At 42.9% G+C, this 26037-nt stretch overlaps 1 protein-coding gene across 2 annotated transcripts in view; it reads left to right on the forward strand.

The window, feature by feature from the left end:
* The window catches only part of COL19A1 (collagen type XIX alpha 1 chain), a 2464374-nt gene that overhangs the window by 1790419 nt on the left and 647918 nt on the right, over window positions 1–26037 (forward strand). For both annotated transcript variants that reach the window (XM_078648013.1, XM_078648014.1), the window contains exon 20: window positions 25451–25504. In XM_078648013.1, the coding sequence (XP_078504139.1) occupies window positions 25451–25504 (54 nt within the window). The remainder of the gene's footprint in view (window positions 1–25450; window positions 25505–26037) is intronic.

Below are 26037 nucleotides of genomic sequence, written 5' to 3' on the forward strand. Positions count from 1 at the left end.
ACGGCTGACAAGCTGCGTGTCTTCGGATATGCCCCTTTTCACCCAGACAAGGCACTGTTGGGGGGCTCACGCTGAGAGTCACTGCAGAAGCTGTGAACATCGCAGTGATGTAAATCGGCACAGCACAGCCAGGGCAACTTGACTTTCGTATGCAGCTCCGTTTGAATTTAAATGGAGCATTTAGTTTTTGGCAAAGGGGAAGCGCTTGGCTTCCTCGTAAAGGCGAATGGGCGAACAGGCTTGAAAGCTTGTCAAATTCCCCTGCTGGACTACCCGGCAGCAAGGTCCAACAGCTGTAGGAAGTAGTGAGGTTTTTGATGATCCTAAGACCTCCTGAACAAGGGCAAGCCAAGCAGCCTGGGAAGAACAGTTATAGTAATGGACAGCAGCAGGTAGCAGGCAGCAGGCCAGCAGGTAGCAAAGTGGCAGGCCCTCCTGCAGCTCAACAAGCAGCAGGTCAATACAGCAGAGCAGTTAGCATAGTGGCAGCTACTCCAGGCAGCCTGTCCTGTTAGCAGTTCTCAACCAGCCAAAACTGCGGGAGCGATGATAAGTCCCACTCCTCTCCCCTAGCACCTGTCGCCAAACACCACCTATAGGTATAGTGATGGCAGACATGTACCATGGAAGAAGGTGGGAAACAAAAACAACACTGTTTGCTTTTCCTTGGACCAACGATCAGAGACTAATGGACCCCAAACACCTGTAGAAGGATAGAAGAAAGAAGAAGACATAGATTAATGCCATGCATCCATCTACATACGTGCTTGGTTAGGCGTAACTTGTTGGGTAATCATGAGATACTCTCTTACCCGACTAAAAAGGAGCCAACTGCTTTTCTGTATCTTTACAAACAAACTTGTATTAGGTCCTCTCAAGTATCAGTGTGGGTTTTCTCATTTGAAATATCCTTTGTATAGTCCATGTAATCCAAATTGAAATCCAAAAAAGGGAAAAGAAATCACACCTCCTCAGATTTGTACCAAAAAACAAACAACAGGGAAAGAAGGGGAAAATACGCCAAAATGAGGCAGGACAAAAAAAAACCCTTCTATTATTTCAACACGTGAAGGTAAATCGGGTGCACCCGCATATGCCACAAATATAGTACAGTGCCGGAAAAACTAACTCCACAACGTTGTTCATGAAACTAGAACAAAAGGGGAAAAGACAAAACAAGAATCTCCTAGCAAGAACGCAGCCGTGTTACCCTGCCGGATGATTCTACCGCATATAGGATCCCCTACAGTGGCGGTTACACGTGGTCCCAATACGGGTTAAATACGGAACCACAAAAACAATATAGGAACAAGAAAATGAATACTTTCAGTCTTTTCCAGTCCTTGGACAACGCCGGCAAATCGCAACACAGGTCCAGTGTCCCAGCAGAAAAACGAGGCGTCTTGCAACTACTCCATACCCGGAAGTCAGGCAACACGGGATGAACAGGAAACCAAAAACGAATCCGGAAGCACACGGAGAAACCTTCCAGGTCACAGGACCGGGTCAGAAACCAAGCGCTGACTCGAAGGAAGCAACAGCGTTTTAACCACACCTTCGCTCCGCCCATTACAAGTATGTACTTCGGGAATGCAGAAAAAAAGAAACAGGTAAAGAATCTTCACTATTTCCCAACACAGCCACAGCAGTCTCCCTGACAATGTGCAGATGTAGATTCAGCGATGTCTGGTTACAGGTCCAAAAAGTGTCTGCTTAAAAATGGGTCAGACACCCAGTACTTATACCCAAAAGTGCTTTTGATGTGGAGGTGACTTCGAAGCACCACCTTTGAAGTGCACAGGTTCCCTTTCAGCCCTGTCCTGTCTGCCAAGCTAACTCTGGGGGGTTGATCAGTGCTTTGTGTGAGGGCAGAAGACTACCTATTGAAGTATGAGTGTCAGTCCCTCCACTTCGCTTTGCCCAGGAAGACCCATCAGTTTGCAGATGAATGCAAATGCAGCTGAGTGTCCTCTGTTTGTGGCTTTCTAGAGGGAATGTACAGAGCAAAGCTATCACCCAAACCCAGATGTGTATTGGAGACTGGCTGGAAGGCACGCAAACAGCTAAGTTCAGAGAAATGCCCACTTTCTGAAAGTGCAATAGCAAGAAAGGGGTTTGGCCCAGGGCCGATAGACAAGGCCTTACTTATCAAACAGGAAAAAAGTGTACTAGCCGTCACATTTTAGTTGCTGTTAAGGTTATTTAACAGGCTGAAGACCATTAAATGAATTGTATGGTCTTGAGCATTTATTTGGTATATCAATTTCATTTTTTAGCAATATAGTCACATTATTACATGAATCAGACCAAGGGTAATATTTGGAAAATTTTACACATTGAAACATTACATGTCAAGAACAAATTAAAAGTGAAACAAAACAAACATTGTGGTACACAGAGCAACAATAATTGCATACATTCAAACACCAGGCTTGGTTTACAAAACACCAGCAGCAACTGAGCAATTCTTTGCAACCAATTTATATAAACAAATCATGGTGCTGGTGCACACAGGGGAATAATTTATTAAGCCTAGTAGGTGAACATTTCTATAACTTTCCTACAAAAGGAAACATTAATTAACCTTGACAGCAACTAAAACATGATGGCTAGTACACTTTCTTTCCATGCAGGTACATATCCTACCCTTTACTTACAATACACCCTGCCCATAGGGTCACTTAGTGCTTACCTTCGGGTTGACTGATATGTAAGATGAGAGGAGTTTGGGACTTGGCAAGTAGTTTTAAATACCAAGTTGAAGTTGCAGTAAACTGTACACACAGGTCCTCAAATGGCAGGCCTGAGATAGGTTTGAAAGGCTACTTCTGTGGGTAGCACAATCAGTGCTGCAGCCCACTAGCAGCATTTAGCGTACATGCCCTCGGTATATGGTAAATTACTTTACAAGAGACGTACCAGTTAATTAAATATGTCACTTAGGTGTACACCAATCATAAACAGGTCTAGGGGAGAAGCATATGCAGTTTAGCATGGTTAGTAATGGTTAAGTGCCAACAAAAAGAGAATCAGCAAAACAGGAGGTAAAAGGCAAAAAGTCTGGGGAAACACCACCCTAAGGATGCCAGGTCTAACAATGGTGAAGTCAGATGTTTCTTGAATATTAAGGAAAAGTAACTTTCATAAAGTTACCTTTACTCTGCTTGAATTTCCTGGAGGGTAATTTATTTTTGGCTTCCCAGCTTTCCCCAGAAAGAAGTTAACCTTGAATAGATGTAACTGGGTGTGAAATGTCTCTTAGGAACAAACTTTTGGAAGATCTGATTGTGCAGGGATAACTCCTCAGAACGTTGTAGAATATGCAGGGTAGGTGCTTTGGAGACCCCTGCTTGAGTGTCAAATCATGCTTGACAGATCCGCTAGGTTTACTTACAACCCTTGGACACAATTGAAACATGAAAGAACATGATGCCAAGACAATGTTTGTGGATCCACTGTCTGGTAGCTGAAGGACCCTGCTTCTGTCCTACCAGACCTCTATATCTGTTGTAAGGGTCATAAGGCTAATCTCATGTTCAAGTTACAGGGATACAACAAGCTACAGGAGGCCTTTTCCTGGAAGTACCGACCTCAGCAGGGGCAACTGGATCTGAACTGCACCCTGATGTTGGCCTCTGTCTGACACCGTGTGAGTCTCAAAGTGCCTCCCCTGAGGTACTGAGGATGGAGAGGGGGGTGGAACTTTAGTGTTGTACTCCAGTGGTGCATTGGGATTTAAAGATTAAGCCAGAAGGTAAAACCGATGATCTGGACAAACTGGTTGGTGTATCCGACTTCCGCTTTTGTCACTTTGGTTACTTTATTACTATTTTTGTACTGGACACAGTCTATGCACATTGCCTAAGTTAAGTTGGTCTGCTCTGGGCAGGTTGAGCTCAGGTTAATTTAGTGACTTGGAGGGTTCCCCCTAACATGAGGTGAGATTATTTCTTGAGGTGGGTAGTCACTCATCCCAAATAATAATTCAATTTCCTAAAATAGCCATCACGAGCAAAATGAGGTAAAGGGCTGTCAAGGATAAAGTCAAAATGTGGCATTCTGAGAAATACATCAGATTAAGATAAGATCTTGTGAGGCGACTATTTTCCATATTTGGAACGCCTTCCCTCTGGTCATAGCACGGCTATTTATTCCAGTGTGAATGCTGCATATGTAATTGCTTATGGGTGCAGTGTTGCTCAGCAATAGAGTCTCATAGAGGGAGAAAGTCTTTTCCACATCATAATTTAACAAAAAGAAGTATTGAATGTTTTTTTTGTATTTCTTCTTGGCAAATGATTGAGAAGTCATGGATTAGCCTTGGAATTTAAAAAAATGCCCACTCAACACACCAATTTGAAACTCTTTCATTTGCTTTGGAGTTTTTGGCCAGTGCACTTTTCCTTCATATAAGTGAGTTGGAATGTAAACATCCCATAATCTGACTGTGAGTAGCGTCTTGCTAATTAGAGAGGGCCAGCATCGCCAGGCGTAGTCACAGTTACAAACAAAGAGTCACACCCTCGAAAAGGGTACTTAGTTCACCTCTTTCCACCCCACAAGTGTGCCCTCCATGCTCACAGATAGAGCAGTGGCTTTGGCTACTGTAGGTGGGTACTGTGACACGCCTTCCCTAGTAATAGAGGCAAGGTGGCAACAGAACCTTTCATAAACTATAGGTTGTAGTTTATGAGTTTTACTCAATGCTTGTGAGTCACGTCTGATAAGGCAAAGTGCACCAGTGGTTAATGTAGGCCCGGAGAGAATGGTGTTGGTACATATTCATATTCCATTATCTGCAGAAAATGTACATCACTATCGCATCAAATGTTCTTGCAATCGTGTACAAAAAATAAATTGCAAAATATTTAGGCTTTCATGGCGAAGACCATATTTTATAAGAAAGTCTACTGGGACCTCATGGAATTTTTTTTTAATTTTTTTACCGCCATTCCTTGTATTGCAACCCATCCAATTCTTTCATTCTAGAAGTATCTGCAACACAAACAATATCTGACTCCATCATCTAAAATAATACACGTTTATGTGCATGACCAGCATGTCATGCGCGCCCTTAGATTCTTCTGATATGCATGCAGAGCAAGACGCCTGTGTGGCTAAAGCAATGTGCACAGAGCCTGTCGGCACTTTTATCAGATGTGACAAGTCCTAAGGGAAGAGCACCAGGGGGGTCAGACATTTGGCGGTGTCTTTTTCAAGTTTATCTGTGTTGTTGACAGCTGTATACTCCTTTATAAAAACTAATGATCCAAAGGGCAGCCTGCTTCTTCAAAACCTCAAGGGGTCTACAGCGCTCACAGAAAGAGATGTAGAAAATATTGCATTAAAGACAGCAAGGGAAGCTTGCTGTGTGGTGTACTCTTCGCTGCAGCAAAAAAAAGTATATCCGCCGCACACCAATACACTTACACACAAAGACACAAACTCATATAAAAATCATTAAAAACAAAAGATTGCTAAGTCTGCTAATGATATAACATTATGTAGCAATTAATTCTTAAACACATGCTCACATTACCTATCCACGCAGTTTTACCCCAATCAATGTAAAATATAATAAAAAATAATGACTATCAATGGCAGCAGAGAGACAAAACTCAATGCTGGTGGGTTCTTTTTTAAAATGGAAGTCCAACTGATCCTCGTACTTACTCCTACCTGTGGGTCGTTACGTACAAGACGAACCCAAACTGAAAGATTTGCAGAGGGACACATTCAATTTTACTTGGATGGTAGCCCATCAGATATAAACATATCTTCATCCTAGCAGTGGACCCCTGAATAGTGATGCCACCACCACCTAAGCCGACATCACGCCTCTATACACCCTCACTTTCTCTTTTATTCTCATGGGACACACAAATAGAAAAAGAAACAGGAAACACTTATTAAGGCCCTATTCGTAAAAGTATTTTCAGCTGTAAAGGTACGTTTATGGCCGAAAATACCTTGGGCCTCATTTACAAGAAACAGACGCATTGCTAAGTTAAACGAGCGATGTGCTAGTTTACTTGTGCCTACAGCAGAAACCCTTGTGTCACCAGAGATGCGCCGTATTTACACATCTTGCGCTCAAAGTCAAAGTCAAAGTCAAAGTCAAATAATTTGTATAGCGCGCTACATACCCAGAGGGTCTCAAGGCGCTTGAGGAAGGGTGGGGAATTACTTGTCAAATATCCAAGTTTTAAGTTGCTTTCTGAATGTTAGGTGGTTCTGTGTGAGGCGAAGGTGAATGGGGAGTGAGTTCCAGGTTTTAGCTGCCAGGTAGGAGAAGGATCTGCCTCCCATGGTGGTTTTGTTGATGCGGGGTACGGCAGCAAGGGCTTGGTTGGAGGAGCGTAGCTGGCGGGAGGGGGTGTAGAAGGAGAGTCGTGTGTTGAGGCATTCGGGTCCGAGTTCGTAAAGTGCTTTGTGTGCGTGGGTTAAGAGTCGGAATGTTATTCTCTTATTGACGGGGAGCCAGTGGAGGTTTTTCAGGTGACTAGAAATGTGGTCTTTACGCGGGATGTCTAGTATGAGTCTGGCTGAAGCGTTCTGGATGCGTTGGAGTTTTTTCTGAAGTTTTGCGGTGGTACCGGCGTATAGGGTGTTACCGTAGTCCAGGCGGCTCGTGACCAGTGCGTGGGTGACCGTTTTTCTAGTTTCGGTGGGGATCCAGCAAAATGTTTTTTTGAGCATGCGAAGAATGTTGAAGCACGATGATGAAACGGCGTTGACTTGTCTGTTCATCGAGAGTGAGGAGTCCAGGATGATGCCCAGGTTCCGTGCGTGGTCCGTCGGTATGGGGGCTTTTCCTAGGGCCGTTGGCCACCAGGAGTCGTCCCAGGCGGAAGAGGATGAACCTAAGATTAGTACTTCCGTTTTGTCCGAGTTCAGTTTCAGACGGCTGTGCTTCATCCACTCTGCTACTTCTTTCATCCCTTCATGTAGGTTGGTTTTGGCGGTGGTTGGGTCTTTTGTGAGTGATAGGATCAGCTGAGTGTCATCAGCATAGGAGATGATGTTGAGGTTGTGTTGACGTGCGATGGTCACGAGGGGGCTCATGTATACGTTGAAGAGAGTGGGGCTGAGTGAAGATCCTTGAGGCACGCCGCAGATGACTTCAGTGGCCTCCGGCTCAAACATATTGGTCCTGGATGTGAAGCATACAAGTGGGCACAGTGCCCACTTGTATGTGTGACTTCAGCAAATTGTGACATTACGTTCATGAACCAACCTTCTGTGGCTCACTGACCTTGTGACTTGATTTTAAATTGCAATCAAGTAACTGCAGCAGGTGTGGTCCGTTGGGCACAGCCAATGCATCATCTTTCTGCCTGGTTTTAGCAGGCATAGGGATTGTGACGCATTGGCGACGCAGTGACCCATAACAGAGAAAAAAAATGTAAATATCACTGAGTCACTTTTACAGTATGCATTTCTGATGGAACGCCTACTTCGCATAAATTAAATCCTAACCTGGTGCAGCTGGTTCCAAAGCAGGTTGACACCGTTGGAATCTTCAAAAAAGTGACGCATTTGCATCCATGTAAATATGGAGCAAATTAAGTTCCGCCTTTGCATCAAAAAAAGTGACGCATTATACTTGCCAGGCAGTGCTTAAAATGGGCTCCTATCACAGGTACTGAGTACCTGCACTTCTTCAATTTGAAAGGTAGAGTGTCTGAACGTCTCAGAGGGGGTTCAGTACTTTTAATGGGAGAGTAGGGACCCTACTCAATAGCAAGAATGTGCTCTTGGCCAGTAAGTACCTAAACTTCTGTATTTTCACTTCAACCACTGCTTCCAGGAATTCACAGATGTATTCCCATTTGGCATAATTCACTTCTGCAGGTTTATTTGCCAAGGGTTAGGAGAAATGTTTCTGGTATACCCCACTCAACAGGTCGGAAACCAGAATTCAAAGGCATTTTTTGCTATGGAAATAAAACATTCTCAGTCACCTCCCTGACCTTTTCCCACCCTGATAATGGTTGGTTAATTCCTTTTGCAGATTAGGAAGGGGAACTGACCACCACCTCATTTGCTAGGGTTTTAAGCAAAGCGTGTATTTGCATAGGAGTCTCCATTCCCCTCTACTGACATTTTCACTATGTAGAACTCCATACTAACGGCCTCATTTATGAGACATGACGCATACCTGAGTGAAAGCAGCGATGCGTCACTTCTCAGTGCGCACTCCTTGCGACATACATGATGCCTCATATTTACTGTATGACGTATCATGTTGCAAGGAGTTACAGATACGTCAGTATTTCTGACGTATTTGTATGGCGCAAAAGTGACGCAACTCCACCAATGTGCCCTTTCACATGGGACAAGCCCATTGTGAAAGAGCCTGCGTCAGTCTTACGCCTGCTGTGAGGCAGGCGTAACATTTTTACGCAACGGCGTCCTAGAAGTGACGCAGTGAAATCTCAGAGATTTCACTGCATCACTTCTACGAGGCTTTTTGCGGGGGAATGCCCAACCCTGCATACATTATACTTGACGCAGGTATAATAAGGCCCAGGGGTTTGCAAAGTGACGCATCTGCTTAGATCCGTCACTTTGTAAATAGTGCGCAACAGGAGGCATGTTTTACGCCACCGATGCGTCACAAAAATTTAAGCATCGGAAGCGCAAAACTAACGCAAGGCCTCATAAATGAGGCACTAAATTAATAGCAGTGCCCAGGAACAATTACATGACTTTCCAAGTATTATGCCTGGAAATCTGCAAACAACATATCGTTCCAGCCACACTACTGGGAATGTCGTGATCAAAAAAAATTAAAAACACGATCAGGCGATGTAAATCTCCCCCCATAATTGTATGTTTTATTGGTGAATATGTCACCAAGAGAATTAGAGAAAATGAAAACTTCAGGTAGTCAACTGTGTTTAAACCTTAGTTTAACATGATAATAGCTTAGAGGGGCCATTAATATCAAGTTTCAATGGGGACCATTTGTTTGTTTTATTATCGCTGGATAGGTTTTTTCTAATGTTTGCAAGCAAAAGTAAAAGTAATAGCTGTGCTTATGTGAATGTTTTTTTGTCTCAAATTCACAAATGACATTGGAGCATATGTACAAAAGCATTTTTGTGATACATTACTGACCGCAACAATGCTTTTCCATATGTACAGAGCACAAATTGCGATTCAGTAACATGTTACTGAAACATTATTTGTTTTTTAGCGTTTAGGTGTTTGGTAAGGCCGTCCCTCCCAAATACTGAACTGCAGTGGTATGTATGAATGATTTGCCACCTAATTATGGTTGCAAAACATTCAGGGAGATATGTACAAAGAAGTGGCGCAGTGTGTCATTAACCTGCTTGGCTTAGCAACATGCTCCGCCATTACGCAAGGCAAGGCTGCACCATATTTACAAGAATGTGGTGACGCCTTGCGTTTCCCCCTGCGATGGCGCTAAGTTTAACAACTTAGCACCATCGCAGGCACCCTTGCACCAGAGTGCAAGGATGTCTGTGTGCAGGGAAGGATTGTGTATGTGTAGGAAGGTGTCCCTTCCTGCACATAAACAATCCTAAAATGCCATTCTGTAAATTTCATGTGTGCTGCTTCGTGCAGCACACATGAAAGTTACAAAATGGATTTTTTTTAAGGTTTGTTCATGTACAAGAAGGGACACCTTCCTGTAAATAAACAAACTATGACATTTTGCTTTTTGCATGTGTGCTGCACAAGGCAGCACACATGGAAAAAGAAAAAAGGAGGAGTAATAATTCATTTCTCATCATTTCGCCAACATAAGGCCATGATTTTCCTGATCTTCATTTTGGCACTGCCTCCTATGTACTCCACCCATGTACAATGGGTGTTGCAGTGGAACGCCCACGACAACACCCACTGCATGCCCCTTTCAAACGGAGCGTGAAAAGGTGCCTCATGTACAAGGCAGCGTTAAGCCACGTTAAGTGGTTTAACGCTGCCTTGTACATAAGGCAAGGCCCCTATCGCCACGGGAGTGTCACAAAAAGTGACGTTCCCCTGGCGATAGGGGCTTGTACATTTACCCCTAAGTTTTTACCAACACCTCAAGGGTGATGGTAACCATTCACAAATGGGAATGGGTCCCGCAGGATCCCATCCCCCATGTGAATACTGAAACAAATATTTTTTAGTGGTACACCACTGACTATGCTTAAAAAATGAAACTTAAGCAATTGTTTTTGATTTTTGAAATGTATCCTGTATTCCTTTAAGCAAAATGAGCTACATTTCAAAAATAGAAAGTTTGCTTTATTAAAAAACAATCACAGACATGGTGGTCTGCTGACCTCAGCAGGCCACCATTCCTGTGATGGCTGCAGATCCTAACGGGTTGCAAATTACGACCTAAATCATTTATATTAATGAGATAGGGCTATTGCAACTCCATTAGGAATTGCTATTTCCAATTTTAAAATTTTTGTACATTAGTCTAAACTGTGATTTGCAAAGAATAGCAATTAGGAAATCCCAATCCCTAAATTCTGTACATATAGCCTATTGTTCACTACTTTTTTCATGTAGTACACAATACGCAATACTACACAACATTAAATCCATAATCAGAATTTATTTTTATTTATCCATTTATGTGATGCCCAGGGCCGGACTGTGAACCTAAAGTAGCCCGGGCAATTTTGTCAAACTGGCCCCCACCCTCCCTCCTGTGCAGGGGTAGGGGCAAGCGTAAAGCACTGCTGCTTAACAAAACTGGCCACCAGGAGCACTGTTTTTGTTGCTGAGGGCCTCTGTTTGCTGAATCGCTGCAACACCAGCCCGAGTAACAAAACCGGCCCCTACCATTCCAAAACCAGCCCCCCACCTTTTCAGCCTCCTGAGCAAACGCCGGATGCCGAATGTGGCCAGTCCAGCCCTGCTAACATCATAGATTTGCCATTTTCAAAGCGATGTAAACCTGCTGATTTTAAATTAACAAATGTAATAGTACTCCATTCATTGAAATTGGAAAGAATGAAAAGCTGAGCTAGGATTCAAATTATTGGCCTGCAGGTATGAGCCGATGCCAGTGGCAAGAAGTTAGCTCATCTTTATGGCTTTTTCGCGCTCTCTCTTCAGATGACAGCATGCATTAGCTAGCATTTTCCGTATGTAGATACATTTTGCTACACCATATTTGTCCTGTAGATCTAAGAATCACTGCACAAATGCCACAGAATTCAGTTTGATACACATATAATTTGCATTTCTTTAGCTTACTCGTGATGGCAACCTATCCTATGTGAATAAATATATCATTAGGTATGTGTATGGAGTCCCTAAGGTTTAATGGAGCCCTGCTTTTTCAGGTTGACGTTCATCTTCTGATTTGGTAAATTTTGTGCAGACCTGTCAATGTCGTGAAAATTTTGCAGGTCATGTGGAAAACTATTGTTACTAAGTTTTGTTATTAATGCCCGTAGGTATTTTGTTCTCTGTTACGGACCAAACTACTGAATTGAACTACATCAAATGGAACATAGAGATAAAACATTTCAACAAATAGGCCATATTTCTGGTTTAAGACATTTGTATCCCAAAAAAGTGTTGGTTGACCTTGGATGGTATATTTTATTTCCACCCTCCTCACCACTAATTGACAAATTAGTCATGTATCTGCGGCGTAGCAGTTTCAGAATGTGAACTATTCGAAAAATAATTATTCTGATTGTATGAGGGATACGTTAATGTCCTTCAGACATTGCTGCATCAAGGGATTCTTATCGAATATCTCCCTGAAGATACCCTGAATCATTAGTTATGTCTGAAAATGCTTTTTGTGGCCACCATTTTGCAATGCAAATGAAATAGAAATATTTGCAGATCCCATGGTAAAGAAAACAAAGTGGGGGCATTCCACTAAAGAGGTGGTAGAGTGACAAATAATGCCCAACACATTGTAAAAAGTGAATTTTTGAAGGCATGGTCTGCATATCCGCGGAAGGACTTATGGACGCTGGGGCCCCATTTTAATACTCTTAAGAATTTTGGGTACATCTACAGTTCATTTGATACAAATAATTTGAAAGTGGATATAAGTGACTTGGAGAACATTTCTAGGTCCCAAAGAAATGGAAAGGCCTGCCTATCAGTAAAAGCAATTAGACCTTGTGATCCAGGATTCCAAACAGAGCAGATCCTCAAAAACAATAAGATGCCATGGATGCTGTACATTTTTTCGGATCTGATGGTCCAATATAGGATCTGCAAATTCAAAAAAATAAAAAGTTATCCCACAGTTTAATGTGTATGGAGACTAGGCTAAGGGCCTTGCACCACAGAACCTTCTTCCTGGAAGGGCATGTACAGCTAGTGCAAAGCCACACCCTGCACCCAGACTCCACTGCTAATGACAAAAGGATTTGTATACAGGGTTTCCTGGACACTGGCCTCGGTGCAAGGCCTGATTGAAGGCTAGTCGCAAAAGAGCAGGACCTAGCAGAAGGTTAAACCCTGCCCCACGATCCTACTGCTTATGGCCTAAGGCCATAAGCAGCTGGTTGGAAGGTATGGGTATGGGCGCAGAGGTTGGTGAAAGGCCTTTTCCTGCTCCCAGTTTCCACTGTACATGGGTACAGGCCTTACACAGTAAGCTCTCTGGACATGTGGACGAGGTCGAAGGCCCAGTGTAAGATTAGGCTTTGCACCTTGAGCCTGCTGCACTTTCTAAAGGTCATGCTCAGTGTAGACCATACAAGAGCTTGGTGCGAACTGTGCCCAATGGCCACACTATTGTGCCCATAGTCCACTGCAAGACAGAGGACGTGCAGAGCGATTCATTGCTTTGGCAAGTTGCCAAATGACATCACTATAAAACCACCAAAAATCACTGAAAACACTTTATTTCAAAATTATGAGCAAGGCATCCACAACCACTCATACAATATGGCTGAATAGTAGGAAAGGAGATAGTTGCTCTAACTTTAACTTAAAGATTCTGCAACACAGATCCTGAGTCAACCATAGGCTTTTTTTAACATTAATGTAGATTTGTCAATTTTGCTTTCCCTGCACCACCAAATATTTCTAGTCCAATTTACAGGTAAGGGAATTGTTTGAAAACCAGCAACAGAACAGTTCACAGAGATGGGTTGAACAACATGTGGCAAGTAAAACCTGGCAGAAAGGGAAATGGAAGAAGAAAATAAAAACACAGAGACTGAGTCTCTGATGCTTATGTTGGGTGTTTGCTTATTTTGTTTGCCCACTCCTCTTCCCTCTATTCATCTTGAAAGCAGGCTGTCACAGCAAGAGTGGCTTCAAAGCTAAAATCCCATCAACACTGTCTAAGTGAGTGACTAGATTTCACACCTGGATGTCCATCACAGTAATATGTGTCTCAATAGGTTAGCCTAGGGCCTCAGTCCTACTCTTTATGATTCTCTTATCAGTCCCATCTATTTCCTTGTGACCTTTCACTAAATCAAAGAGCACCCTATGAAGTGTACAGTGTAGGCCTGGCTCTTCCCTCCCCAGTGTGTATCCCAACCCATCTTGCAGGAATGCAGAAATAAAAAAAATATGTCTAGAGAGATTCCTTTCCCTCCTCTTCATGTTTCACCATGCAGTCTTGTGTCTCCTGAAGTGGAACTCAGGGACTCCATAGTTTGTATAATTCGCCGGCACCCATAAGTACAGTGCATGTATACATTCTGCACACACTGCACAGCACGTTATCCTTCGTGTACTGTTCCACTCATAGGCACACATACCTCAAGCATATACATTTAACATGCACACACTGCACAGCACTCCATCCTCTGTGCATTGTACCACATGCATTCAGCATGCACGCACTGCACACTAATGTAATATCCCTGTATTATACTCTTCCCTAGCGCACATACACCCAATTCAGATAGTCCACTTGTGCGCTGCACATCAGAACACATCAAACCTATGTAGGCCAAGAGCAAGTTAAGCACACATCGGCAGAACTTTAACTGAGTGAGCCTGTAGTGAGCCTGTAGGTCCCACTTCAGTGACACCGGTTAAAAAGGACCTGTTCACTCCTACTGATGTCCATACGGTATGCTGCCATCTCCACAGTCATGCTGCTAAACTCCTGATGAAGGCAGTAGCCTTCTACTCCTATGAGGGTAGTGCTTTGGTCACCCCTCCAAGTCCAACAAACCCGCAATCTGTGAGACAGGCCTATGTCACCACACACTCTCATACTCTGTGTTTGCCTATGACAACGAAAATCAGCATTAGGGATCCAGACTTCAGTATAGTTTGGGCACTGAGGGCAGAAGGTGCATATCCACCGCCATGCGGAGACTCTTCCATCCCAACAGTGCTTCAAAATCGAAGGATGGCAAAAAAAATTAGCAAACGCTGCAGTATCCCCATATTGTGGGCTGTGACTGTGAAATGAAGCCTTATCCTCCAAAGTTTTATGACTGCTATATGCAATGGTGAAAGTCTTGTGGGTTGGGATGTTCTTGAAAAGGACTTGGCCACAAAGACCTGTTTCCCCCCTGGATGTATGAAGCCAGTCAAACAGAATCAACATTTCAAGAGTTGGGAAATGACCCAATCTAGCTTAAATGCAAAGAGCTATTTATGAATGTGGGCGTTTTCAGTGCAGTGTGGTGCAGTTCTGTCTGAAGTAGGCAATTCAGTTTCCAGGCGTAGACAAGTGTAAGTCTGGCATTAAGCTGACCAAAATCCTTATTTGGGGATATTTTTAAATATATTGTATACTCTCATATGGGTGATCTTGTTTCTGTGATTTCCCGGAACACTTGGAGAGGCTCCATATGTGGGTAGGAGACCGAAAGGTGGAAGCAAGATCCATGGGGTACTTCCCTTGTTGCCAGTAGCTTCTGGAATATGTTAGAGCCTATCTGGACGAGATGATGCTGAATGAAAGACGTGGTAACCAGTAAAGTATCATTTTATCAAATCGTGTCAGTGTTGGCAGAATATAGGCACTGAGCTTGATGGTTGATTGTATCGGTGCTTGGCGAGAGACCCCGCAGGATAATGAGGCAAAGGTTGCAGTTGTTTTTGATGCAAAGGTTGTTGTAAATGCTATGGATGGTGCCTAACACAGTGAATACGTGTGCTCTGAAGCCACAGAAGTAGTCATAAAGGTAGACATGTTGATTTGGCCTTGCAGTGCAGTGGTGCCTATGTGTCAGACAGATCTTAGAGGGCAGTTAACTTACTGAGTTAACTTAGCAGGTTCGTACTGAGACATGGTCTTACAAAATTAATGATCTTAACAGGAAAACAAAACTTTTTAGGATTGATTACCAACAGTTATCCCCTTTTGATCACTCTGCTGACTTCACCATAGCTGACATTATGACACAAGATCCAGAGATGAACAATTTGAACTTTTGTGGCTTTATGTCAGGAGGAGGAGAACAATTGTCAACTTGGCACATGAAAGAGGCAACATTTTGGGTAAGCCTATCTCATCATCTATGAATGCAAAGTTGCTATGTTAGGTGATACTGTGATTCCAATTCCCCACGCCATAGACACGCTTTTTCCTGGTAAGAATTTCCCAGGCCGAAGAGATATTAACAATAGTTAATTTTCATGCTGCATTTGTGCATGAACTGAATGGAAACTAAGGTAAATTGAAAGTGTGTCTGCTTCCCTACCACAATGTTTATGTTTAACTTTATAGCAAGCCCTCTGCCTCCAAACTATGGCTGTAAAACCTACTAAAACAGTCCCAAAAAGAAGACAAACAATCAAAGTTAATATAACTGGTAAAAACTCTCATAGTCAATAGTATTTTGTGTCAACAGGTAATGTAGTAAAGCAGTATGTGTAGTTAATGGAGCCAATATCGAGCTCATTGCTAAAGAAAAATCATTGCCACTGTCACAAGAGTATAGAATTGCGATAAAACTGCGTGAGAAGGAGCAGAGCAGAGAAGCGATAATATTGGTAATGCAGTCGGAGTGCGCTCTTAAGTCTAAATGTCTGAACGAAGAGCAGGACGAGCAGTGATTTTCACATTGATGTGCTGGAGTCCGCGACGTTGAAAGATTTACATCACTTTTCAAAATAAAGCCCTTCAACAAATGATTTATGTTATTTTCTCTAGGCCTTACTTGTTCGGTGTTTGATGCCTGCAAGTGATCTGCACAGTAAATTATTGGCTGCCAAATACATTTTAGATATGTGTTTTATCCCAATAACCTCTACTGAAGTGATGAGTAAATAGGAATATAAATTATCTACAAAAGAAATCAACATTCTGAAAGTGGGTATAAGTCTCACAAAAAAGTGGGAGCAGAAATGCAGTGACAATGCACACTAGTTTATCCCTTCAAATAAAAATATATTAGACTAGTAAACATCTTCAAGTATTGTAGGGAGTTGGGTTTCTTGTTGAGGGGGTGAAACCCTACTCAAGCAGCAACTACCATCTCTGTCAAGGTGAAACACAAGCAAATCACAAACTAATCTGTGCTTAATTAACCCTCTCGTAGCTTACCACAAAAGTAGTCAGGCTTAACGTAGAGGAAGTGTGTAGAGTATGTATGCAGCACTTGCAAACAGTAATAAAGTAAAAACACAACACAAGGAAAATCTCACACCAACTGAGAAAAATAGAGTAAAATGTAATAAAGTGTTTGACAACAAAATGACAAAACTCCAATCAGTGGAAGTGGAGATATGTCATTTAAAAAATGTAAGTAAAAATAGTGCCTAAAAGCAAAAAGTGCCAACTGTGGTTACCTGGTCGCGCTGGATCAGAAAAAAGTCACAATTTCAGGCCAGCTGCGATGAAGCGTGGGAAGGATACCGGGACCAAGATCGGCCTGCTGAATAAAGTATCTTAACCATGTCTTTGCTTCGCAGGAGGTTCCTCCAGGTCGGATTACAGCCATATCATGGTTGGATCGGGTGATTGTCCCTTTTATTTTCAGACCACCTTATTGTGGTGAGACCTTTGGATTTTTTTATGCTGGTATCATCGTACCACTGACTTTTTCTTGCTTCTAAGAGAAGCATTTATCGCCGTTTCAATAATTCTTGTTGAAACCTACTCCTGCAATCTCGCTCGTAATACTTACCTACCACGGACACTTTGACGTTGATTCTTCCCAGGAGTGCCAGTTTTTATTTTTATGCCCTCAAGAAGTTCATTTCTGGACGAAAAGCGTTGGCTGTGCCTTTCAATCACGAGTGGCTCAAAGAGACTTGAAGAAAAATACTATGGACACTGACTTGAAAATTTGTTATGTGTCCGTTTTGTCTTGTTGCTAAGCGGTGCGCCTTTGCAATTTTTTGGAACCTTAACCATGTCGTTGACATGGGGCTTACGGTGCAATGGCCTGCGTCGAAGAAGCATCACGCAGTGGCAATTCCGAGAAAGCTGCGGGCTGTGATGTGTGATCATACATCAAAATGTGTTGCACAATGGCAGTTCTGATGCATCCGTGAGGAGAAGTATTGCGCTGCATCAGTTCTGCTCACAGGACCACCCCTAGGGTTGCAGAGTACCTTCAGGCGCACTTCCAAGGATCCAGGAATGGGGGGGCAGGACTCACATCAGACAGAGTCCAGGTGCTGGGTTCAAGATTGTTAGAGCCTTTTCTCTACCTGAGGCTCTGACAAGGAGCCATCTAGCCCTTGGATTCACTCTGGTGGTCTTGGGTTCAAGATGCAGGTCCAGTCTTTTTCACTCAGGCATCAAGGCTGCAGGCCAACATAGTAGTGGTCCTTCTTGCAGAGCAGCACAACAGTCCTTCTGAGTACTCCACAGGCCCAGAGGTGTACTAATGATTTAAGTCTGGGTGTCCACTATTTAACCTTGGTGCCATCTTTGATGTAGGAGAAGATTCTAGAAGGTTATAATCCCCCCAGAGGTGCTTGGAATTTCCTGCCTCCCTGCCCTAGCACCAGCTTGTCTTTGGACGCAAACGTTTTGTGAGTATGCTCAGACAGGGCCTTTGTGATGTGCAAGTGTGGTAGGTAATAGCTCCACCCTTTATCAAATTAGGGTCCTGCCACGCCTATTCCCCTTTGCCTCACTTTCTTGGAGCAATACCCAAAGACCATTCGCCAACTACACCCAGTCATAATAACCTAGAATACGGGCTGCAATCACCAACTGTTTGGGACAATACAATTTCAACTTTCTAAAAGTGGCATTATCCAAATTCTGATTTAAAATCCAACATTACCAGTAAAGAGAGCTTTCAATAAAAAAATGTTAAGCACTAAACTTGAGATTCCTACTTGCTTGCATTTGAAAGTTATCACTTATTAAATCTAATAAGATAATCCAATGTTATTCTATGGGAGAGGTACGCCTTGCAGTAGTGAAAATTGATTTAAAGAATTTTCCACTACCAGGACAGGTAAAATCTGAAAACACAAGTCCAACTTTTCAAAAACATGGTTCCCTGCCCTGCGGGCTGTTTAGTGCCTACCCTAGGGGTGATGTGTATGTTTTAAAAGGATGGTTTAGGCCTGGCAAAAGTTTTGTATTGCCAGGTCAAAATGGCAGTTCAAAATTGCACACACAGGCTGCAATGGCACGCAAGAGACATGTTTAAAGGGCTACTTAATTGGGTGGCTGTTAGAAATGGGCTTTCTGGTTGTTGGGGTATGCACCCTGTACAAGCAGGAACCACCACTGTAATCAAGGTAAGCTAGATACACACAAAAAGATAACCTGTGCTCAACCTCTGGTAGCTTGGCACAGAGCAGTTACGCTTATCTAAAGAGGCAATGTGTAAAGTATTTGTGCAACACACATGCCGTAACACAATGAAAACACCACGGAAATACTCCACACAGGGTTTGTAAATTAGGTTATATGTTTATGATTTAAAAAAAACGAAACAAACTAAACTCCAATAGAAGAACCAAAATTATGAATGTTTAAATAATACAGCAAAAGTTAGTGCTTAGAAGCAAATAGAGTGTAGGGGTTATTTTAGGTCGTGCTGGACCTGAGTAAATCCAAAGTTCAGGCTGACTGCAATGGAGGGCAGGCCGGCTACAGGACTAACGAAGGTCTCCTGAAAAAGTACCTTGGGTGAGATGTCAAAGACTCGATGTGTCAGGTTAGTTATGCGTAGGCAATGAAGGCTTCATCAAGGAACCCATTTTACAATGCAGGCAATGCATCATCGTCGAGACGTCCTGTCCACTATCATTGAGCCGTTCAGTCCATCAAAGAGATGTTGTCGATCTGCTCCTGCATCGGCATCAAAGGTCAATGCGTTGGTTATGATCACCGCAAAGCCATCACTGCATCAATTTTTATGGTTCTGTACAGCAGAAGCTGGTGCTGTTGCAGGGTTGAAGAAAGATTTTGATGGCCCTGAGACTTCAGAACAGGGGGAAAGCCAGCAAGCCCTTGGAGTCATCTGGGTGCAAGTGAGATGGGTCCAGACCTTGTCCTCAGCAGGGCAGAGATCAGCAGGTTGCAGGGCAGGTCAGCAAAGCAAAAAAGAGGTTGCTCTTTGCACTGATCAAATTTTGCTGTTGTGTTATAATTGTTTGTTTTAACAGTGGGAGCTAAATTGTTGGGGGGCTTTTAACTTGAATCACCATTATGTCTTGATGAATTTTGCGACATTATCGTTTGCTTTAAATTTGAATTTGAAGGGCTGGAGGGTGAAAAGAGCAGCTAATCACACGGGGCACTATCGGGTTAACTACTCAGCCATTTCTCCCTGCCATGGACATTTGGAGGCACCATCTTGAACGCAGTGCACGCTCCAGTCTTTTATTAACATCACACCATATGCCTATACAGAGAGCCGCTGCGCGGATGCAAGCAGTGGGCACCCCAAAAGCAAGCCCGTCTGCACCTGTAAGCATCCCGGAAGTGGCCAGCGCCAGCCATGCTACCGGTTTCCAGCTAACTAACAAAAATAATTTGGTATATAGCAGTACCACCCTACGTAATCTCTCTTCAGAGTGTAATTGTCCCTGTAAATTTCCTGCCAGCGGAGGGAAGGACATACTTCGGTGTGCACATTGTAACTAGACTACACTGCCTCCAGGTGAGAGGACCCCTTACATTAGCAATCAAAACACCATCTCCAAAGCAGGAAAGTTTTCGGCAGCTTTGATGAATGTCCACTCGCAACAGAAGCATCTTATGCAGGTTTTTGAATTGCCGAAGATAGTAAACAAAACCTATTTTTTTTGGAACAGAAATGGCTCACTGACTCCTCCAAACCCAATATAGGCACTGCTATCCCACAGGGCTACAAAATCCTTAGGAAATATAGACCAAAAAGCAAAGAGGGGGTGGCCATCATTTAAAAATCTAAGTTTAACGGTGTTAAAATTAACCATGGGAACGTAGAAGGAGCGGAGTATTTCGAATTCTGCTGCTCTCTATCGCCCAACATTCGGTGGCCGGAGTTTTGATATATCGTCCTCCCGCTCACCCAGTTCCTTTTTGCAATCATGAAATGACTGCCTATCCTCCTGGTCCCTCAAATATACCCACTTTCTAATATTGGGAGATTTTAATTTCCATCTGGAAGAGCCCATGAAATTGGAGGCTAAATCCCTTCTAGACACATCATCAGACTTAGTTCTTGCCCTCTATGTGTGTAAAAACCCACCCACGAGGCAGGCCACATCTTGGATCATATTTTTTCTAATAGTATGCTTAAACCAGATGACCCACTGTCACTAACCTGGTCAGAACACTTCCAAGTGAGCTTTCAGTGGCCGGAACGCTCCAAAAAACGTTCTCCCCTGGTTGAAACAAAAACCTTGATGAGGGCCTTACATAAAATTGAACATGCTGATCTGAATGCTACCTTAGCAATGTCCTCTCCTAAATTCTCAGGAGATCGGGAGGCTAACGTGAGTCAGTTAGATGCATGGATTATACAGAATAGAGATAAGTTAGCCCCGCCTATGGAACGCCGCTCTTTAAGATCTAAGCAGTCAGCCCCCTGGTTCAACGATGGGCTGAGGTCGAGTAAAAAACACTGCAAACTCCTGGAAAGGAGATGGGGTAAAGAGTATAATCTAGATAATAAATTGATCTATAAGGTAGTTCTCAAGTAACATTATACTAAGGTTAATTTAGAGAAAAAAAAAATTGAGGAAAATTAAGGAATGTGACACTAAATATAAAACAATTTTTAAAATAGTAAAGGCATTTTTAAATCTGGGCGCCATTTTACAGCACCAACAATTCACAGCCGAATGGACCACTCAAATGGAAGTTTTCTTTCATGAAAAAGTTGCATTGATTCAAGCCTCTCTAAATCAATTATCTAGGGATGATTCCCATATCTTCATAGGGCCTGCTTCCTGGCTAGTCATGGACAAAATACCTCCTCTCCTCTATTTTCCACCTATATCTTTAGATGAGTCCCTGTCAGCCATTAGGTGCTTAAAGTCGGGTTCCCCTGATGATCCATGCCCTCCCTGGCTTATGGCTGAGTTAGCGCAAGCCATAAATTCAGTGCTTAATAAAGTTATGAACACTAGGGTTTCATTAGGATTAATGTTTCATAAATTGAAACATGCAAAAAGTCTACCTCTACTTAAAAGGCCATCAGCTGATCCCAAGGTCCTGGCCAACTATAGACTGATTTCTCTACTTCCCACGTGTTAGAAAAAAATGTCAAGTCAATAATATTGTGCCATCTGGAAAGTGACAATATACTGCACCCCAATCAATCCGGCTTTCGACCAAATTATAGCACAGAAACAGTCTTGCTAGAGGCAACTGATTATATAAAGGTGAAGCCGGATGGTGGGCACAAGGTTGCTCTGGTCATGTTGGATATTTCAGCGGCTTTCAATACCGTCCCCATGACAGGCTTTTAGAATGCCTGCACAAAATTGGTATTGGAGGAATAACATTAAATTGGCTGACCTCCTTTCTCGACAATAAGAAAAAAGATGTATGAATCCCTCCTTTTGTCTCCCAGATTCAGAATACTAAGGTCGGTGTTCCCCATGGCTCAGCATTGTACCCTATGCTTTTTAATGTCTACATGGCTCCCTTGGCCACTTTGGCGGAATCATTGGTGCCAAAGTGATAACATACGCGGATGACACGCAGCTTCTTTTTTTTGTAACAATGGGGCGGAATTTGATGGAAAAGTTATTAATGCCTGTTTAGCTAATGTGCTCCACTGGCTAGCAATCCACCAACTATAATGCAACTTAGATAAATGAGAGATTTTCTTCTCTGGCACACCACCCGCAGATATCGAGAGGTCATGGTGGCATCAAGATGTCCCCCCTAGCTACTCCAATTAATACAGTAAAACATGTGGGGCTCAAGATAGACAGTGCTTTTGCCCCTGCAACCACAAATCCAAGCCCTTTTGGTTTCCTACATATATTGAGAAAGGTGATACCAATGCGCTCGGTTGAATCCAGTAAAACTGTTTTTCCGTTGCTGATCACCTCCAGACTAGATTATGGAAATATTGTGTATCTGGGGCTCCCAGAATATCTTTTAAACAGGCAGCAGAGGGTGCAGAATGCGACCACAAGATTGATTTTCAACCTTGCCCCTAGGTCCCACATATCTCCTCAACTGAGATCACTTCACTGGCTCCCTGTGAGAAAGAAGAGTCAGTTGAAGACCCTTGTCCTGGTGCACAAAGAGCTGCATGATAAGGGGGCAGCCTAGCTTAGAAGGAAGCTTTCCAGCTATTTGCCAGCCAGGACACTTTGTTCAACTTTTGGCAATTTAGCCATCATTCCCAAGATCTGCAGTTCCAGAATCGGGGCAGATCCCTCTCGTGTCTTGGACTTAAGGCATGGAATCAACTTCCACTGTCACTAAGGGGCAGTCCGGATTTCTCAAACTTCAGAAAGAACTTAAAAACATGGTTGTTTAATATCTGAGGATGTTTTGCTCTACTGTGTAGAGAAACTGTTATGTAGCGCTGGAGCACTCCTTGGAGTAGCTGTGCACTTTAAAAATGCTGTTTCATTCATTCAACAAAAGCAGGTCTTCCACAGCAGCAGTCAAGCAGAGTGGCAATCGTTGTAGTCTTTACTCCTGGCAGAGTTCCTCACAGGTCCAGTAGTGTACTGTTTTGTTAGAGTCAGAGCCCCTTACCCAGTTTGCCTTTGAAGTGGGGGTGGCTTCAACAAAGGATCTTTAAAGTGCACACAGGTACTTTCCACACTGCCCTAGCTCCAGGCTAACAGTAGCGATTATTCAACCCTTTAAATGGGAACCAGGCACTGCCTATTCAGGTATTCGTTTCAGCTTCACCCCTCTCTTCCTGCCCAGGAAGACCTATCAGAATGCAGATGAAGGCAGAGGAGTTCTCTGTCACCCCTACCCTACCAGTGTTTTTTTGGCTGCCTAGATGAAATACTCAAAGTGTAGATGTCACCCACCACAGACAATGTTTGAAGTCAGGCTGCAGGCACACAGAGCAGTTAGAGCAGAGAAATGTCCACTTTCTAAAAGTGGAATTTCTAAAATAGTATTGTTAATTCCAACTTTACAATTAAAGAGGATTTATCATTACCATTCCAAATATATAAAACATGATTCAATCACTCCTTGCTGCTTAAAAATGTATTAAGGGATTCACAATGCTAACCTATAAGAGGAGTAGGCCTCACAGAAGTGAAACATGAATTAAGGTATTTGTCACTACTAGGATATGCAAACACAACTTAACAGTATATGTCCAACTTTTGGTTACACACCTCAAACCCGCTCCACTGTAAACAGGTGTCGCAGCACAGCTAGTAGCATTTGGCTACTCAGCTGGGACCCGATGATGAAGCATAACACCAACTATGTTGGTGTGTGAGGGTTTTCTTAGCAAACCTTTGAGGTGCCAGACACTACTGTGTCAGACAGTCAGTTAATGTGGCCGTCTTAGTTGGTTTATAAGTAGTTTTAAATGCCAAGTCGAAGTGGTAGTAAGCTGCACACACAGGCCCTGCATTAGCAAGCCTGACACAGGTACGGGCGGCTACTTGTATGGGTGACACAATCAGTGCGAACACCTATTAGTAGCATTTAGGTTACAAACCCTGGGTATATTCTGTACCACTTTACAATGGACTTAAAAGTAGACTAAATATGCCAATGTTGTATACCCCAATATTGTCATGTTTAGGTGAGAACTAAATGCACTTAAGCACTGGTCAGCAGACAAGATGGTTCCTAGATCCTGGGCTTCCTTTATGCCAAAGATGGTCACACCCTTTCACATCGGGCAAAGCATCACCATGCCTTCCTCCCACCTCCTCATCCTTTTAACAAAGAGGAGAGACTCCACCATCTGGATTAAAAAAGAATGTTAACATTCAATATTTATCGTACCAAAGGATTCTGGGAGGGCAATCAACTCTTTGTTGGATTTGTGGAGGCGAAGGCAGAGAGGGCAATTTAAAAGAGAACCACATCTTGTTGAATACTAAAGCAGCTATGTGGGCATCACTGCACACATTTGATAAACACTATTGCCTCAACAGTCAGGTCTGGTGGAATGGGCACTTACTTACCGACCCTCGCCCTCATCCTACCCATTCTGCGAACTCTCTTCTCTCAATTTATAGTTCCTTTAGGACCTCACAGGCACACTAGTCACTCCTCCTCAGCTTGGCAAGAACTGAGGTCAGCAGGCTAGGGTGGTACCTATATAGGCACTGCGCATGTCATTTTGGCGCAGACGACACCAGCAACAACACGCAGAGCAAAACAACATCACTTACCTGCAGGCAAGGGGGGTTCTCAAACATTTCCAGATCCAGTCTGATGCCTGGGAATATTCTGCAGTAAGGAATCTGCAGCTAGATAGAGTCTCTGCTAGATAAAGCATTACCGAAGGTATGTAACGAGTTCAGACAGTGCTTGATGTATTCCTGGACATGTGTTTCCGGGTTGTTGTCTGTTTTAAAAAATAAGTAGCAATCAGTTGGAGGTGCTTGAAGGGCCTCTTTTCTATGTTTTCTTGGGTATAATACCACTCCTAAGCATGCACAGCCAGTCCTAGTTGGGTTGTATTCCTGGACATGTTTTTCTGGTTGTATGTCTTCAGCATGGCGTGGCAGTCATGTTGGGTGTGCTTGAAGTGCCGCTTTTATTTTGTGAAGGGCTACTTCTTTTCTAGGCATTGCAGTGACGTGTTTGGTAGCCAAAAGAGGGAAACGAAGAAAAAGGTGTGCTCAGGGATGAGCAATTTACTGTTAGAAATGTAGGGCAGAAACGGCCATCCGAAGCCAAACTCTTGTGATTTTGCTGAAGTAATGTAAGTAAAATACAGGCGGAGTTAAATCAAACTATGCAAATAGCTTGGAAAAACGTATCTGGATTGCTTTCGGTAAAACATAATGCAACACTTCTGTCCAATTAATAGTTCACAATATATGTTAGAATATTTAATATACCCATTGATACGTGCTACGTCACATTACAAACTACAGCAATATACAAGGTTTATTCTGGTTCATGTGCAACATTTTTATGCTTTGTCTCTCACAGGGAGAAGCAGGCCAGCCAGGATTTGCGGGACAGAAAGGAGAAAAGGGAGAAACGGTAAGAGCTGCATAATGCACTTTTGTTCTAGCTTTGGAAGAATTTGAAACTGCTCAGTCAAATCACGTTTGATAGATTTTCCAGTGGACTATTGCAATGGTCGGCTGGCTTAGTTATTACAGAGGAATAATAGCTATCTACACTGTGACAGTATAACAATTAAAGTTCAGTTGCATTTAAAAAAAATAATATATACTTATTGAAGATTTATCAGTGGCTCAGCGAGCCAATAAGTAGCTACGACCACACAAATGATTGCTCTGAGTAAGGCAAACTGAGTAGAGAGCAAGTAGGTACAAAGTAGGACGACCCAATGTTATCAAACAGAGTGGGTTATGAGCAGTGTGAAATTATAGGCAACAATGTTATAATATGTTATTTTATGTTACGGTATGTTATATAAAACATTTATAAAGCGCCTGGTTACTCCCTTCGGAGTATACCGGCACTAAGGTTCCACACCTTACAGTAGCCTAAATACACATGATTGAAAAACCTGCTTAAGATTGTCTAAATTGCCAAGTCTTTATCTT

The sequence above is a fragment of the Lissotriton helveticus genome, chromosome 6 (assembly GCF_964261635.1).
Source record: "Lissotriton helveticus chromosome 6, aLisHel1.1, whole genome shotgun sequence".
NCBI lineage: Eukaryota > Metazoa > Chordata > Amphibia > Caudata > Salamandridae > Lissotriton > Lissotriton helveticus.